The 13827-nt window shown below is 41.3% G+C and overlaps 1 protein-coding gene across 3 annotated transcripts in view; it reads right to left on the reverse strand.

The window, feature by feature from the left end:
- Nucleotides 1–13578, reverse strand: part of DPYD (dihydropyrimidine dehydrogenase) — a 365990-nt gene extending 352412 nt beyond the window's left edge. For 2 of the 3 annotated variants that reach the window (XR_012629947.1, XM_074877213.1), the window contains exon 1: nucleotides 13458–13578. Coding sequence is in view for 2 of the 3 variants with exons in the window: in XM_074877213.1 (XP_074733314.1) it covers nucleotides 13458–13496 (39 nt within the window). In the remaining variant the exon portion in view is untranslated. The remainder of the gene's footprint in view (nucleotides 1–13457) is intronic. The other variant, XM_074877215.1, reaches the window with a different exon arrangement.
- Between the last annotated feature and the right edge of the window lie 249 nt (nucleotides 13579–13827).

A 13827-nucleotide genomic window follows, 5' to 3' on the forward strand; every position in this document is an offset into this window, starting at 1 on the left:
CCTCTCAATTGAACCCTCAATTGCAGGTGTTTGCTTAACCAAAACCCAAACTTGTATTAGAGACATGACAGTTAATGAAAAGTGAATGCTCTACTGACTTCTGATCATAGTAGAGAAATTCACATTAAAAGTTATTACCGCTTTAAGTTTAATCATTGGCAAAATCAGCGGAACTAATTTTAGCTGAGCAAAGCAATGTTCTGAAAACTTTGTTAAAAGGTGATTTTCAAAGTCCAATAAATGAACCTGAAATGCGAGGGTGAGAGTGACAATATACATCCAAAAGATCTAGTACATTCAGTGCTTGAAACACATGTGAACATTTGTATTTCTTCCAAGAACATGCCAACTATCTATCAGTACTGACTTTCTAAATCTGTTGCAACATTAAGAAGCAACAAGTAAACTTACCTATGTGCAATGAATGTGCAAACTCCTACAAAAATTTCAGAAGCAACTGTTTAATACAATGGTAAAATACAAAACTGACAATGGAACTACTGATTTTCTAATAATTTTGTGTACACATCAGAGCATCCTAATCAAAAAGGAAAAAATAACTAGCATTAGAAGGAAAATAGAAATGTGAAGGATTTGTTAATTATATACTTATATTATAATTATAAAAGTTTGATATGTGAAGCCACATATTAAAATATTATTAAATGTCTGATAACTGAAAAAGTAACACAGCCAATTTTCAAGCAATAAAATTTGATAGCCCATGCAAGTAAGGCAAGATGAAACTGTTGCCAATATTTCCTTTTCCTTTTACCATGTCATTGTCTTCTTTTGCAGAATCACATAGTGATACTATGTTGACACCTTTAAGCAAAGAAATGTGACATTCCATAAATACATAGGGCATCACATGCATTATAGATGACAATGGAACACATATCAATAATGGGGAATACAAAGCAATACCTTGGAGTTCTTTGCTCTTATTCAACAATTTTAATTTTTAAATCTTATTGACATTAAATACTGCTGAATGTGTGGGCCAGAGGCGATACTCAAAAAACCAGGATAATCAGATTAGGTTGCCCAATCTAAAAACATGCCAGCAAACATTTGGATTCTGATCTATCATACTTTGTCACATGCTTATACAGAAAACTTATTTTTAACATATTTTATAAAGAGTGTTGCATGTAGTAGTATTATTTTCCAACTCTTTTACTTATCAAGCCAAACTGCATTTCTGCTATGTGTCCTCTAAACAGGGAAGAATTATTATTTTTATCATTTGTAAGGTTTTCTAAAAATATTATTTAAGTAGTTCTCCTATAAACATACTGTAATGATTCTAAAGTCTTTCATTCCAAGCTCCAGAAAAATTTAAGCATTGGACTTTTGCAAAAATAAAATTCCCATCTTGCTGACAGGACAAAGCTCTCTTTCCTAGACTACAAAATACAAGACCCCAAAGCTGTCATTCAAATAGGATGGAAATATTAACAAACACTTCTCTCAGATCAACATCCCTTTGTGATTTGGTATGAGCAGAAGACAATACTGCAGAGCAATAGGAACAGCTGTAATAGAAGTAACATTATTTAGTACACTAGAAATGATGCAAAGGAAAAGTACCCAGGAAACTGTTATTTAAGTGCTTTTGCTATCTTCCTGCTCTTCTCCACCTGATAGTTTCAGAAACATGCCAGAAGAACCAACAGTTCAATGTGGATTTGGTCTTTACTTTCTTCAGCTCGACTTTAGGTCAGCTCTTCTTTTAGGTACTGTTTACCCACTCTTCCTGAGCAAAGGCCTACATTCACAGACAAGTAAGTTTCGTAAGTAAGGCAGGTGACTAACTCCAGAGGTGGAAGTTGCATGCCCAGGTCAGCTTCCTCTTACAGCAACTGAGGAAGGGATTCACAGCTGCCAGCATGCCAAGCAGGACACCCCATCTGGGTCTGACAAAATACCAAACAGAAAAGAGGTACACAACCACACAATCACAATGTTCTCTCTCAGCCTCCTGGACTTATCAACTGGCAGCCTTTGCACAGACATTCCTCTACAATGATGGTTCACATCCTGAAACTCTACCTGAGTTCAAACGCTTACCTCTACTGAAATGCATGAGTTTCCTAGCTTCCATTTGAAATGGAGGGAAAGGGGGAAGAGTCACAGGAAATTACAAGAGCAGCCATTTTTGCATAAGTCTAATGGTTACTGGAGTGACCCTGGAAAGAGAAGACCTCCATCCCCGTGTTCCTGCCTTCCACTGACCAGGACAGAAGGCATACCTAGGTGAAGGAGCTGATTAGCTGTTCAGCTGAGATTACAAAAGCAAATCAGAGAGCAAATATGACAAGAACACTATTCCAGCACTAATAGACTTTTGACAAAACTCTCAAGACTGCTTATATATTTTTCATTAAGGGTTCATTGATTAAGTGCATAGAGAACATTACGCTGGGAGTTAAAAATGAGCTAACCTTGATTTTGTGCTAAATACTTCTTGGGGTTCCTAAATCAATTCATCTTATCTCCTCTCCTGGTGCCAAGGTTTGGCAGCATGCAAGCTACTCTGCATTACTTAAGAACAAATATTCTACAGTCTTATGAAAACTATTTCTTATCATATTGTAACAAATTGGAACTGGCCCTTCAGCAGTCAATAGTATTGGTTACTGCTGACTGCTGACATTTTACTCAGACTGTAGGTTTTTTGAGAAGAGATAATATTTTCATTTTTTCTGTTCTGTATTCATTTCATTTCTGCATTTTATCACCAGTGTTCTAGAACAACTTCTGTTGTGGTTATCTTATTCGATTTTTTTTCTCTCCTAACTCTTTTGTCACTCTCTCACTTCCATCTGTTTTGAAAAGCTATGTATAAGCTTACTAAAATCTTTAAAATTTTGCGTTTTCAATTGGAACTGAAAAAAGGGCAATATCAAACACAGCTTTAAAATGGAAGCAGAATAAATTTGGGAACCCTGCTAATCTCCCATCTCGTGTTCCTGTCATTAGCACACGCACACACCCACACGCAAGCCTGTGAGTGAATTTGCACCAGCTTACTTTGTCCCTTGGATTTTGGAGACTGCCAAGGTTGCAAGGGAGGGAGGTATACCTCTAACACTGATGAACAAATTTGTTAAGGCTGAAATCAGATCTTGTATTCACCTGTAGTTATATTCCAAAATATTACACTACACAACACCTTGCGCACAGATCCTCACACCATTTACTGATAACGTTCTTTAACAGCTAGTACATAGACCTAAAATGACACACCAAGAAGGACAGCGGGCTTTAATTTCATCGGCACGAAATCAAAGTCAAATCTGGTACTCCTTCCCATTTTTGCCCTGAGCAGTAAGTCATGAATTACTTCTTCAATACTGATTCAATTTACAAATTTCCTAAATACGATGGCTACACCCTATCTCACAAACCTCATTTTTAACCTTAACATGTGACATAATATGAAAACTGCTGACACAAATAATTGACTGCTTTATTATAAATAAGAATACTTTAAATTATTTTTAAAATGTCTCATAAATCCACATTAAGTCTACTTTATTGATTTCAGAAAAGTTCATTTTATTTCCATAGCAATAATCCATGATCTGAGCACTTAAAAAAAACCACTTTTCTCAGTTTTAACTGTCATTGAAATATCCTTCATTTCAAAGATATCAAGAAATTATCACTATTCACTTTCAATACAAAGCCTCTTACATTTCAGCTGTCATTTTCAAAAAATCATACTGAAAATAGTGTTTCTAAGCAGAGTTCAGTTGCAGTGTAATAAGTAATAATTTCATCAATTAGCAGTATTCAGCATCCACTGAGAGTTCTCTCACTATTATTTTATTCATAGAGTCCTTTGTGGAAGTAGCATACTAAAAAGATCCATTTATCCTTCAAGGTTTTTCATAAATGTGTCATACATCTTAGAAAACAATTGGTTATTATTCTTGTTCAATCTAAATAACTATAATAACTTCCAGGTGTAAAACCTCTTTTTATACTTCCAATCTTCTTTACTCACATTATGGGTCTACATTTTTAATAACCTATTCGAACACTTCTACCTACTTTCACACATTCATTCTGGAGTTTTGCACGGATGCTAGACATGCCTGGATGGGAGGGTAGTCAGCTTATTGTTAAGAGCAGAATAGAACTGGGTTTCATAGAATGCCCTTCACAATCAAGGCAAAAACAAGCATTTTATAATGAGCATAGATGCTAGAATAGATCCTAACAGTGCAATGGCTGTAAAGGAAAATGCTGCGATTGTTAAATTCAGCAATAGCTTGCTTCCAGTGCCTATTTTATTTCTCCTTACCTCTAGATTCCTCCACATTATCAGCCACTATCAGCCCATTTCTCCTCACCCAGAAGGACATGTCCTGCCTTCTGTCCTTTCATCTCAAGACTGCAAAGGGGTCCCTTCAAAGCACAGTATTATCATTTCTTAATCAACTAACGGAGATGTGATTGGGCAGTATGAGGACCTGTCTCAAGGCTGAGTAGACAGTCCTGTGCAGATTGTACAGCACAAGCAAACATCCCTGTCTTAGGAAACAGTAGCCCAAATTCCAGTGATGCACCTCCTGCACAGCAGCCTGCTCCATTCTCTCCAAGTTGGTCAAACGTTTTGTTGACCGAGAAAACCCTGGCCAGGAGAGTTCATGTCAACAGAAGTTGCTTCAATTTAAATAAGGCCTCTCAGAGCACAGCGAACAAAATCACAACAAGGAACCAAGGAAAGCGTGCAGCGATATATTAATAAATAAACTAAGTACCACAACAACCAATCTGAAAGTGGCACAGTCTAATCTCCATAACAAATATAAACCTAATGACATTGCACATATGACTAATACTTGAAAGAAGTGCATCATTAGGAAGAAGAGATTAACATCAAACTTTCGAAGCAGCTTTCAATTTTTCCACCTCATCTCTACATTCTCGAAGTGATGTGCACAGGTACATCTCTTTAAAAGACTGCATACACCGGCAAGATGTGTAAATCAGACAGCTTGGCTGCCTGGACACTTCTCTCTTTAATTACATACATAATTGTTTTTGAACCTGAAATTAAAATGTCAGAATGCACCATGATTGCCTTTAACTGATGGCTACCATCCCATCTAAATGGAAATATTTAGATTCATCACCTAGATATTTTTTTAATTAGCTTTCAAATGAAGTCACAGGCAAGCATGTCTGCCTTCTCCCATTTGCACTGTTGGTGTCAAGCTGAACTGGAAAGGCCAACCATTTCAATGAACTAAAATAAACGTAATTTTAAGGTCAAGTCACTTGTAACACTTCAGGCAGCAAATGTCATACTGAAAATAAAATTGAACCTTGGCTTGAGCAGAGATGAAAGGTTTGGCATTTCAAGGACTTCGTTGTGTTTATCACTTTAAATTTACAAATAAAATACCGGCATCACATATACTAATATTTATCATAGTAATAAAGCTTTCTGAAACGATATGTATAAATACTGGAAGCATTATTTAAAAAAAAAAGAAAAAAAAACTTTTATAGGTAGGTTTACCCTAATTTCAAATCGTGAAGTCTCTACAAGACCTAAAACCACCCAAAATTCCACATTGGCTTAGTGAGGCATCTCTGACTATGGTAAGAGACCAGACGCTTCATAAGAAGATCTAAGTATTTTGACATATGGCAGAAGTGAAATTGCCCAACTCAGTCCACAGCATAAGAAAACAAGGATGTTGAAAAAGTGGGTTATTTCATTTGTTCTGAGTCTACACATCAAAGGTATGGGTGTATTTCTCCCTATCCCCAGCCTGAGCAGTCACCCAAGACTGGCCATCTAAGGTTGACTTTCTACGGCCATCAGACGGAATAAGTCACCTCCCACCACTCACAATGCGTGCTAATACAGTGACATCTGAGGGAATTAAAACATCTCATGGCTTTGACTAAGGCCTACCACTGTTTAATGTGGAATCTCAGTTTACTCTAAGACCTTCACAAATACACTCATAGGTTTGATATAGACATGCTAGTCATCCAGATGATGCATTTCCGAGGGGAATAAACCCCACTTCTGTTACAAGGCAGTTAAGGAGTTTATACAGTGATTTCTGAGCTGTCTCAGGGGCAGAGTACATAATAGAATTGCTTCACAAATAGATTCTTGCATTCTTCCTGCTTGCAAGGAAAACTGGATCTCTTTGGCGTCAATCTGGGCTGAGAATGGTGATTCTACTACAACTTAACTGGGTAATAGTTTATGATTTGGATAATATTAAGAAAAAATTCCTATACATATCTTGATCTAACCAGTCCCCAAATGCACTTGCTTTGGCATTTCAGCTTCACTGTGTCTTCTAATTTTTGCTGTTGCTGTTGGGTTTTTTCTAATGATATTTAAAGAAGCTTGTCCCCTTGAATCCTATGTTCTTTGCCATCTGCAACACCAAAAGAAATTCGGGTATTTCTTATAGTTGTAAGAGTCCATAACCAGAAAAAAAAAGCAATTTAAAGTTAAACTTAAGACCCAGTCTGAATCACCTGCTATTTCATAAAAGAACACACCTTGCCAATTTGAAGGCAAAATGTTGTTCTTATTTCTAATTAGCATTATTGTAAGAAGAAAACTGGAGAATTTAGTTCATTTCCTCCACTTACTTCTTTACCTGCTTTCTTCCCCAGTCCAATTTGACCTGGATATATTTGATTTTTTTGATATTTACATTTTGAATTATGGCATCGTATTTGAACTGCATACAGACCAAGACGACAAAATGCCCACCAAGACCTGTATAGCCAATCTCTGTTGGCATGTTTCACAAACTGATGCCCTGCACATGTAAAAACATCAGAGATTTATGCTGTTCTGATCTGCAAGAAGAAATCTGCCCTTAGTACACAAATGACAGCAAATGAAAATGAAAAGACTTTGAATAACATGCCCACACAAACACCACCCTCTGAGCTTCTGATAAGACGTTTATGGCCAAAGGTTTCCTAACCCCAAATGTTTGATCTCTTTGCCAAATCACATACTTGCCAAAGTCTCATATAGAGGCACAAATCCTGCTCTTCTCAAAGGCGACGGCACAGGGCAAGGAGCAGAGTGTGTAACACTGTACTGATGAAATAAAAAAAGGAATAGAAATCATATGCTAATAAGAGGAGGGAGGTTGCCAGGCAACCAGGGAGGGAGAGAAAGCAGTTTTTGATTTGAACTCCGTGCTGTCAAAGGGTTAGTATAGCCAGAACAAACAGGACATACTCAATCCAGCTTGTCTGCAATCACCAAAAATTTCAGCTTTTCTCAACATTTTAAGTAGAAGTGTGTTCCCAACTCAGTGCCAGCTATGTGTGTGCTCCCTGAGTCATTTTACTGACAGTGGCAAAATGACACAGGATAGGATGGACAGGAGATTTTTAAAAAGTGTGCATTTGAAAAGCAGCAGCATGTGCCTTTGGGTAGCACAAACTGCATCATGCATGTAGACTGGCTTGTAGGATGGAGATAGTTGTGCAACCCTGGGTCCAAGCAAATCCCCGTCTGTCAGATACAGCCACACCTCTCGGCTGCACTGAAAACTGTGCAAGTTCTGCCCTGCTGCTAAAACTGCACCCCTTCAAATACATCTCAAAAGACTGCCCTGAACCACTGCACGCTTGTCACATCTGATGGGCAAAATCCTGCCTCACAGATCTCAGCTTCCTATATCAACATGTAGTTTTACTTTCTTAAAAGACGTAACACTAAGCAGAGGAAAGAATAAAATTCAAGTCCAGTCTACAACAAAATCATCATGAAATCCATTTATGTAACAAAAAGGAAAACTAATTTCAATTCCTTCTTGTTTTCAGAGTTGTTAACTGCAGTGACAACTTGTAAGTCCCAGCCATGAGAAAAAGTGGGAGTAGCAGATCTTATTTTAAAGACCTTCTTACAAAAAGGGTAAAATTTTTAAAATGGGGGAAAATTTGGAAGTTGAATTCATGAGTAACATTAAAACTCAAAGGTCAAACAAAAATGAAAAGCACGAGAGTCAATTTTTTTTTTCCAATAACATTATTTTGGAGGACTTGACTGAATTTCAGTGCTACCATTTAGCAGACTATTGGCAGTGGAGGCAAAACCACATATAAATCTTTGAGCATCAACAGGATTTGCATGAAAAGATAAAATGTTTCATACAGAAGACTTTCCTTCCTACTTGCCAGACCAGGCTTTAACCTGATGAGTAAATCATATTCTTCAATTCTCCAAGACAGACATGATAATTGTGGTCTATAATCTTCCACGAGGTCTTAGTAATCATGCTATAATTGCTGTTCCACTCAGCTAAGAGTTTACTACAATAAAACCACTAAAACAATGAAAGAGCTTGAGAAATTCATTAAACAAAAATAGCTAAACAGAAAGTTTTGTTTCCTCACTGATTGCTTGTCAAATGACCCTAGGAAGACACAGCCATCAATCTGGAACAGCCATCTGATCATCATGGCAAGCTATAAAGCAATAACTTTAAAAAAATCTACATATTAAAGCTTCATTATGGAACTTCAAACAACTAGCAGGTATCTACAACAGGGAGAGACACTCTAATAACTGGGGCTTTTTAAAATAAAAGTTTAGCCTAGATCAAAGAAAGCTAGCTTCAGCTATTTATTCACATAACTGTTGTTTGACAGTTTTGTGAGCCATGCTGACTAGTAGGATTCCCTGCTATCTTGCTGGAGGTTTCCTGTGTTTTTACAGTATTCTTTATTTTTCAATCCTTGCTCTGCTTCCCCCCTTGGAGGACACTAAGCTTAGCTCTCAGACATACCTTCAAGGCACTGCCTTTGCTACCTGCAGTCTTTCACAGTTCTAGTCCATTTGTATTCAGAGAATAAACCTGACAAGCAAAACTTGCTTCCCTTGCTGTCATAGTCCATGCTTTGTAGCACCCCCTAAGTATATATCCCAGGGAAAGAAGAACAGTCATAGCTATCACACCTGCTACTTTAAGTGCTACGGAAATGGCAGGTTGTACAATAAAGTTTCCTTGAGGCTTAGGGGCACTTCCCAGGTGGCCCTTACATGCAGCAGGAAGCATGGCACAAGAAGTCCTGTTCCCCCATCTACCCAACCCTGGAACCAGCTGTGGCCTTTGAGTTCAGGTGTGCTGTCTGCACCCTTGGTGAGCTGCTCAGACAGGCTATAACCTCATTCCACCTTTGTTAGCAGCCTTCAGAGAGCAGTTTATATTTTGCTGCTGAAGAAACCCGAAATCAACATGCACGTGCCTGCTATGCACTGAGGAACTCCTGGAGCCTTTCGTGTCCTCACTAAGCCTCAGCACCCAATGAATGCTGTCTGGCCCTTAAGAAACACTCCTTTCTACCCTGAAGTTAACATACTTTGTAAAGCTTTTGTCCACAATAGGCAACAGCAACTTATTTATACCTATGGATTACTCCACCACAGAAATAAGAGTACAGCGCACAAGAAGCACAGCAAATGGATTAATTTTATAATAACTTTTCAAACAAAAAGACGTGATTTAAGAGATATCTATATTTCTAAAGCTAAATGAAGAGAAAGCTTGACACAGGTACAGGGATGATGTTCATTATAAGTGAAAGCGACACAAATTCACCCTGGTAATTCTCAGACAATTCCCAGACTGCTATTTTAGAACATGGCTCTAACCCTTCACACCTTTCCTTTTATTCTCACAAGTCAGGCATCAGTGCTAACATCTGGAAACAGCTGTGACAGCATGCTAGGTACCCAGCTGCTGGCCCAGCAAGGAATTACCCATTCGTCAACACCCAACCCCCCTTTAAACATATGCAATAGATGATTCAGAGGGAAGGTTAGATCAGTGAAATGCCAACATACTCTCTACCTACTGTAAGAACGATAACCCTGTTTCATAGTAAGGTATGTGGGGGGTGGGTGTTAATTTACTGTCAGTGTTTTAGGTTTGTGACAACAATGTGGCAAAGCATCTCCGCTGAGAAGAAGCCCTTACCAAGGAAGGCTGGGAGACCTACCTTCACTAGCTGTAGACTGGATGGCAGAGTTAGAAAGTATCCACCACCCAAACATCACCGAATGAGATGGCTGGAGGGACTACAGAGAAAGACTGGAATGCAGTCAGGAAAACATAGCATGCAGAGAACAGTATTAAATAATGTCAGTCAAGGTGGTGTCATCCTGCATGAACTCAAGAAACTAAGTTAAGATTCTACTCAGCACTTCACAGTTTTGCCATTCATTAACTTCCGAGTACTTGATCTGACAACTTTAATTCTTTAAAGAACCATGAAGTTTCCAATAGATACAATTATGTATGGTTTACACACAATGATAATAAGGAATCAGCTAAAAAAAAAAAAAAAAAAAAAAAAAAAAGAAAAAAGGCAGGCAAAAAAAGAAAGGCTTACTTTCCCAGAGTATCATTAGGAAAGGTATGTATGAAGCCTGTAAAGACCACCTGGAGTTTCAACATGCGTTTAACAAACACTGTTGCACACTACAACTTAATAAGGGAATGCTGTCCTTATACTGTAGATTTCAAAACTTCTTATAAATATCTAAAGATATAATAAATAAAAAGCCAAGACAAATCCTTGCACCACGCATCCAAGGTGGGTACTTTCACCCGTAGCTATTTTGGAATGGGCTTTCTTTCCTTTTGCTTAGAGTTTCTGCACTCAAGGAATATTCTCAGAACATTTTGACAGAGATTTGACCAGATTCAAAAAAAGGCAGTGTTTGGGTTCTGTGGGCTTGCCAGTAGTTTGGGGTGTTCTTTGGGTTTTGGTTTGGGGTTTTGGGGGGGGAGCGGGGGGCGTGTCTGGGGTTTTTTGTTTAGTTTGCTTTGGGTTTTTTTAACAGTAACATTTTTTGGAGAAGACCCTGTATTTTAATCACAACACTCCTAGTCTACCACAATTTGGAAAGCAGACTTTTAGAACAAGATTATCTATGCAATTTCTTCATCTTCTTTAGTTAGGCCAGATTTGCTCAGAAGCTGAAGCTGCTGGCTAAACCAACCAAGGGGCACAAGATTCCTCAGAGACAGCTTCCTGGAATTTTTCTTTACTAACTTGGAGAACTGGCTGTGACTCTAACACAGAAGTAGCCAACTGGCTACTTCTAACACACATTCTTGGTTCCTCTTTAACCAATGACATCACTCTTTTTATCCAGCATTAACTATCTAAATAAAAGATAAAGTAGTACCAAGACTCCAAAGGTCATAGTTAATATTTTAATTATATGAACTATGTTTGAAATACTAACCATTGAGATGAGTTTAATGAAAACATTCTTTCAGTTTTTATACTGTAGCCAAGAAAATGACTAAAGTATTCAAGTTGTGCTGCCAGTCCTCATGTAGACAGACTTCTTGACTCAACAACCAAATTTCTGAGAATATTTATCTACAATGATATAGGCTTAGCTAACATGCAGCTCCCCTACATCAAAGAAAAAGATAAAATACATTTGTATTGAAAATACACTACTTTTTTTTTTTTTTTTTTCCCAAAAAGAGGGCCCAATCAGTAATTTCTGATATATTCATCTAGGAGACAAATCATACAGTGACTAAATTTATTCAAACAGATGGGGAAAGGATGATACATTTGGTTAGAAGTAGACTCCTTGATTTCCTTGCTAATTTAAATGAGTGCTGAAAACAAAACCACAGGAAGATACTGACCAAAGTTTCTATTTCCAACCTGAGAGTAAAGCAAACACTAGTGTTTTTCAAGATCCATCAGTCTTCTAAATCATGCAATGCTGCATACTATTACCAACTAATGATCCTACAATAATATATTGTTGTTTGAATCTGAATCATACATACCTAGAAATGCAAAACAATGTAATCCCAGAAATATTTTGCATTAAAAATTTGAGGAAAGTACTCAGAAACTTATATTGCTAAAATCAAATTTTTGTAATAGAAAAACAAACTTCGGCACTTGAAGAAAAATCCCAGATTGGCTGCTCTGAAAATACTGAGCTAGTAAAAGACAGTACTGATTTCATAGCACAGTGCCTCCCTAAATGCCAGGAAAACTTCTACGATCATTCATTCTTCCCATCCATTCCATGTTTCAGTTTTATCAGAGTATCTGTAAGAGCATTTCTGGACATTAGTCATGGTTTGAGCAGCAGCTCGGTTAGGAAAAGGACTGGACACAAAAACTGAATATAAGAATTGATGATAAAAATCAGTCACAACTGACATAGAGGTGTATTCAAGCTGCTGCTGTGCATGTTTGCATATTATGACTGGGCCCTCAATGAGCTGCAATAGCCCACCCTAAACCTATATTTTAAACTTCAAAGTATACCACAGCAAAAAGTTGTGTCAGGCTGGAACAAGACTGTCAAACGAGAAGTTGGTTTATTGTCACTTTGTTCTTTACTAGACTCTGTAAAAGAGCTAAAGCTTACAGCCACGTGCAAGGTCCTGTGATGTGTAGGAGAACGCTACCTTGAGTCCCAGCGATGCAACCTGGCTAGCATCAGCAGGAGCTCACCACATGCTACGCTGCACTAGCCTTGGTTCCACTCCACCTCACCTCTGCCTTGCGCCAGGCCACGTCCAGACCCTACTTCCAGGCTCCCAGTCTGACCTGCTGCAAGGAACGTCATGCAAAAACGTTAAGTGCCACTGGTACTGGAAGCCACTTGCAGCAAGGGTACTACTCCTGCCATACTCCTCAGCATTCCATGCAACTGCTTTACTCCCAGGAGACACGGTGCGCTACGTCAGCTCAGCTGGGCCCGTAGCGGGACAGCGGAGAACTGAGGGCCCGCACACCTCGAAGGCCACTGAGGCCGAGACCGTGAGGCGCTGTGAGAGGGCCCGCCCGGGCAGCTTGAGGCCCGTGAGGCCGCCCAGGGCCTCCTCAGGCCACGGCCCCCGAGCAGCTCTGACCCGCAGGAACCCTGCCAGAGCCGGACGGGAGACCTCACCGCGGGAGACGGGGCTCGCCCAGACCCAGCCCTCGACTTCGCCGGCGGGGAGTGACGGGAGGCGGCGGGGAGAAGGGGAGGCGCCGGGCACCGCCCCCTCACGCCCCCACACACCCCTCGACCGCGCGGCGGCCCCGCTCACCGGGGCGAGGGACGGGGACGCGGGGCGAGGGCTGGAGCGGTGCCTCAGGCCGCCGCCGCCGCCCCGGCGGCCACCCCCGACAAGGGCTGCGGCTGCCCGGGCGGCAGGCCAGCCCCCGGGGCCGGGGCTGGCTCTGCCCGGTACCGCCGGGGCTGCCCGTGGCCGGCCCCGCGGGGGGGCGGCACGGCACGGCGGAGCGAGGCCCCGGCCGCCGCTGGCGGGCAGCGGCAACAGCGGCCAGGCACTTCCTAACGCAGCCAAACTTTGCTGGGCGCTCCCGGCCCGGGCGCCGCCGCCGGGCAGAGCCCCCTCCCCGCTAGCGACAGCCGCACGTCCCGGCAGGGCGAGTGGTACCTCAATGTCCACCGGGTCCCGGCTCAGCACACGAGCCATGGTGTCCGCACCGCCACCGCCTTCCCCCGGCTCCCCGCAGTCCCGGAGTGGAGCGGAGCGGAGCGCGGGAGGAGGCGGAGCCGCCAGCCCGGACAGCAACGCCCAAGTGGGCGGTCGCCCCCCGCGCCGGGCCGGGGCCGCCCCGCCGGGCAGAGCCGCCGCGGGTCAGGGGTGGCCCGGCGGGGCGAGGGGCTGGCGTCGCCGCGGGACTGGAGCGTTCCTGGCCCGGCACCTCGGCGCGGCGACGGCTCGCGTCGCTGACCTCAGGCCCGCGGCGGGCGTCGACGGTCACCGAGGGGAGAGGCGGCGGCTGGGCAGAAGCCCTCCACAG

Source organism: Strix uralensis, chromosome 8 (genome assembly GCF_047716275.1).
Source record: "Strix uralensis isolate ZFMK-TIS-50842 chromosome 8, bStrUra1, whole genome shotgun sequence".
NCBI lineage: Eukaryota > Metazoa > Chordata > Aves > Strigiformes > Strigidae > Strix > Strix uralensis.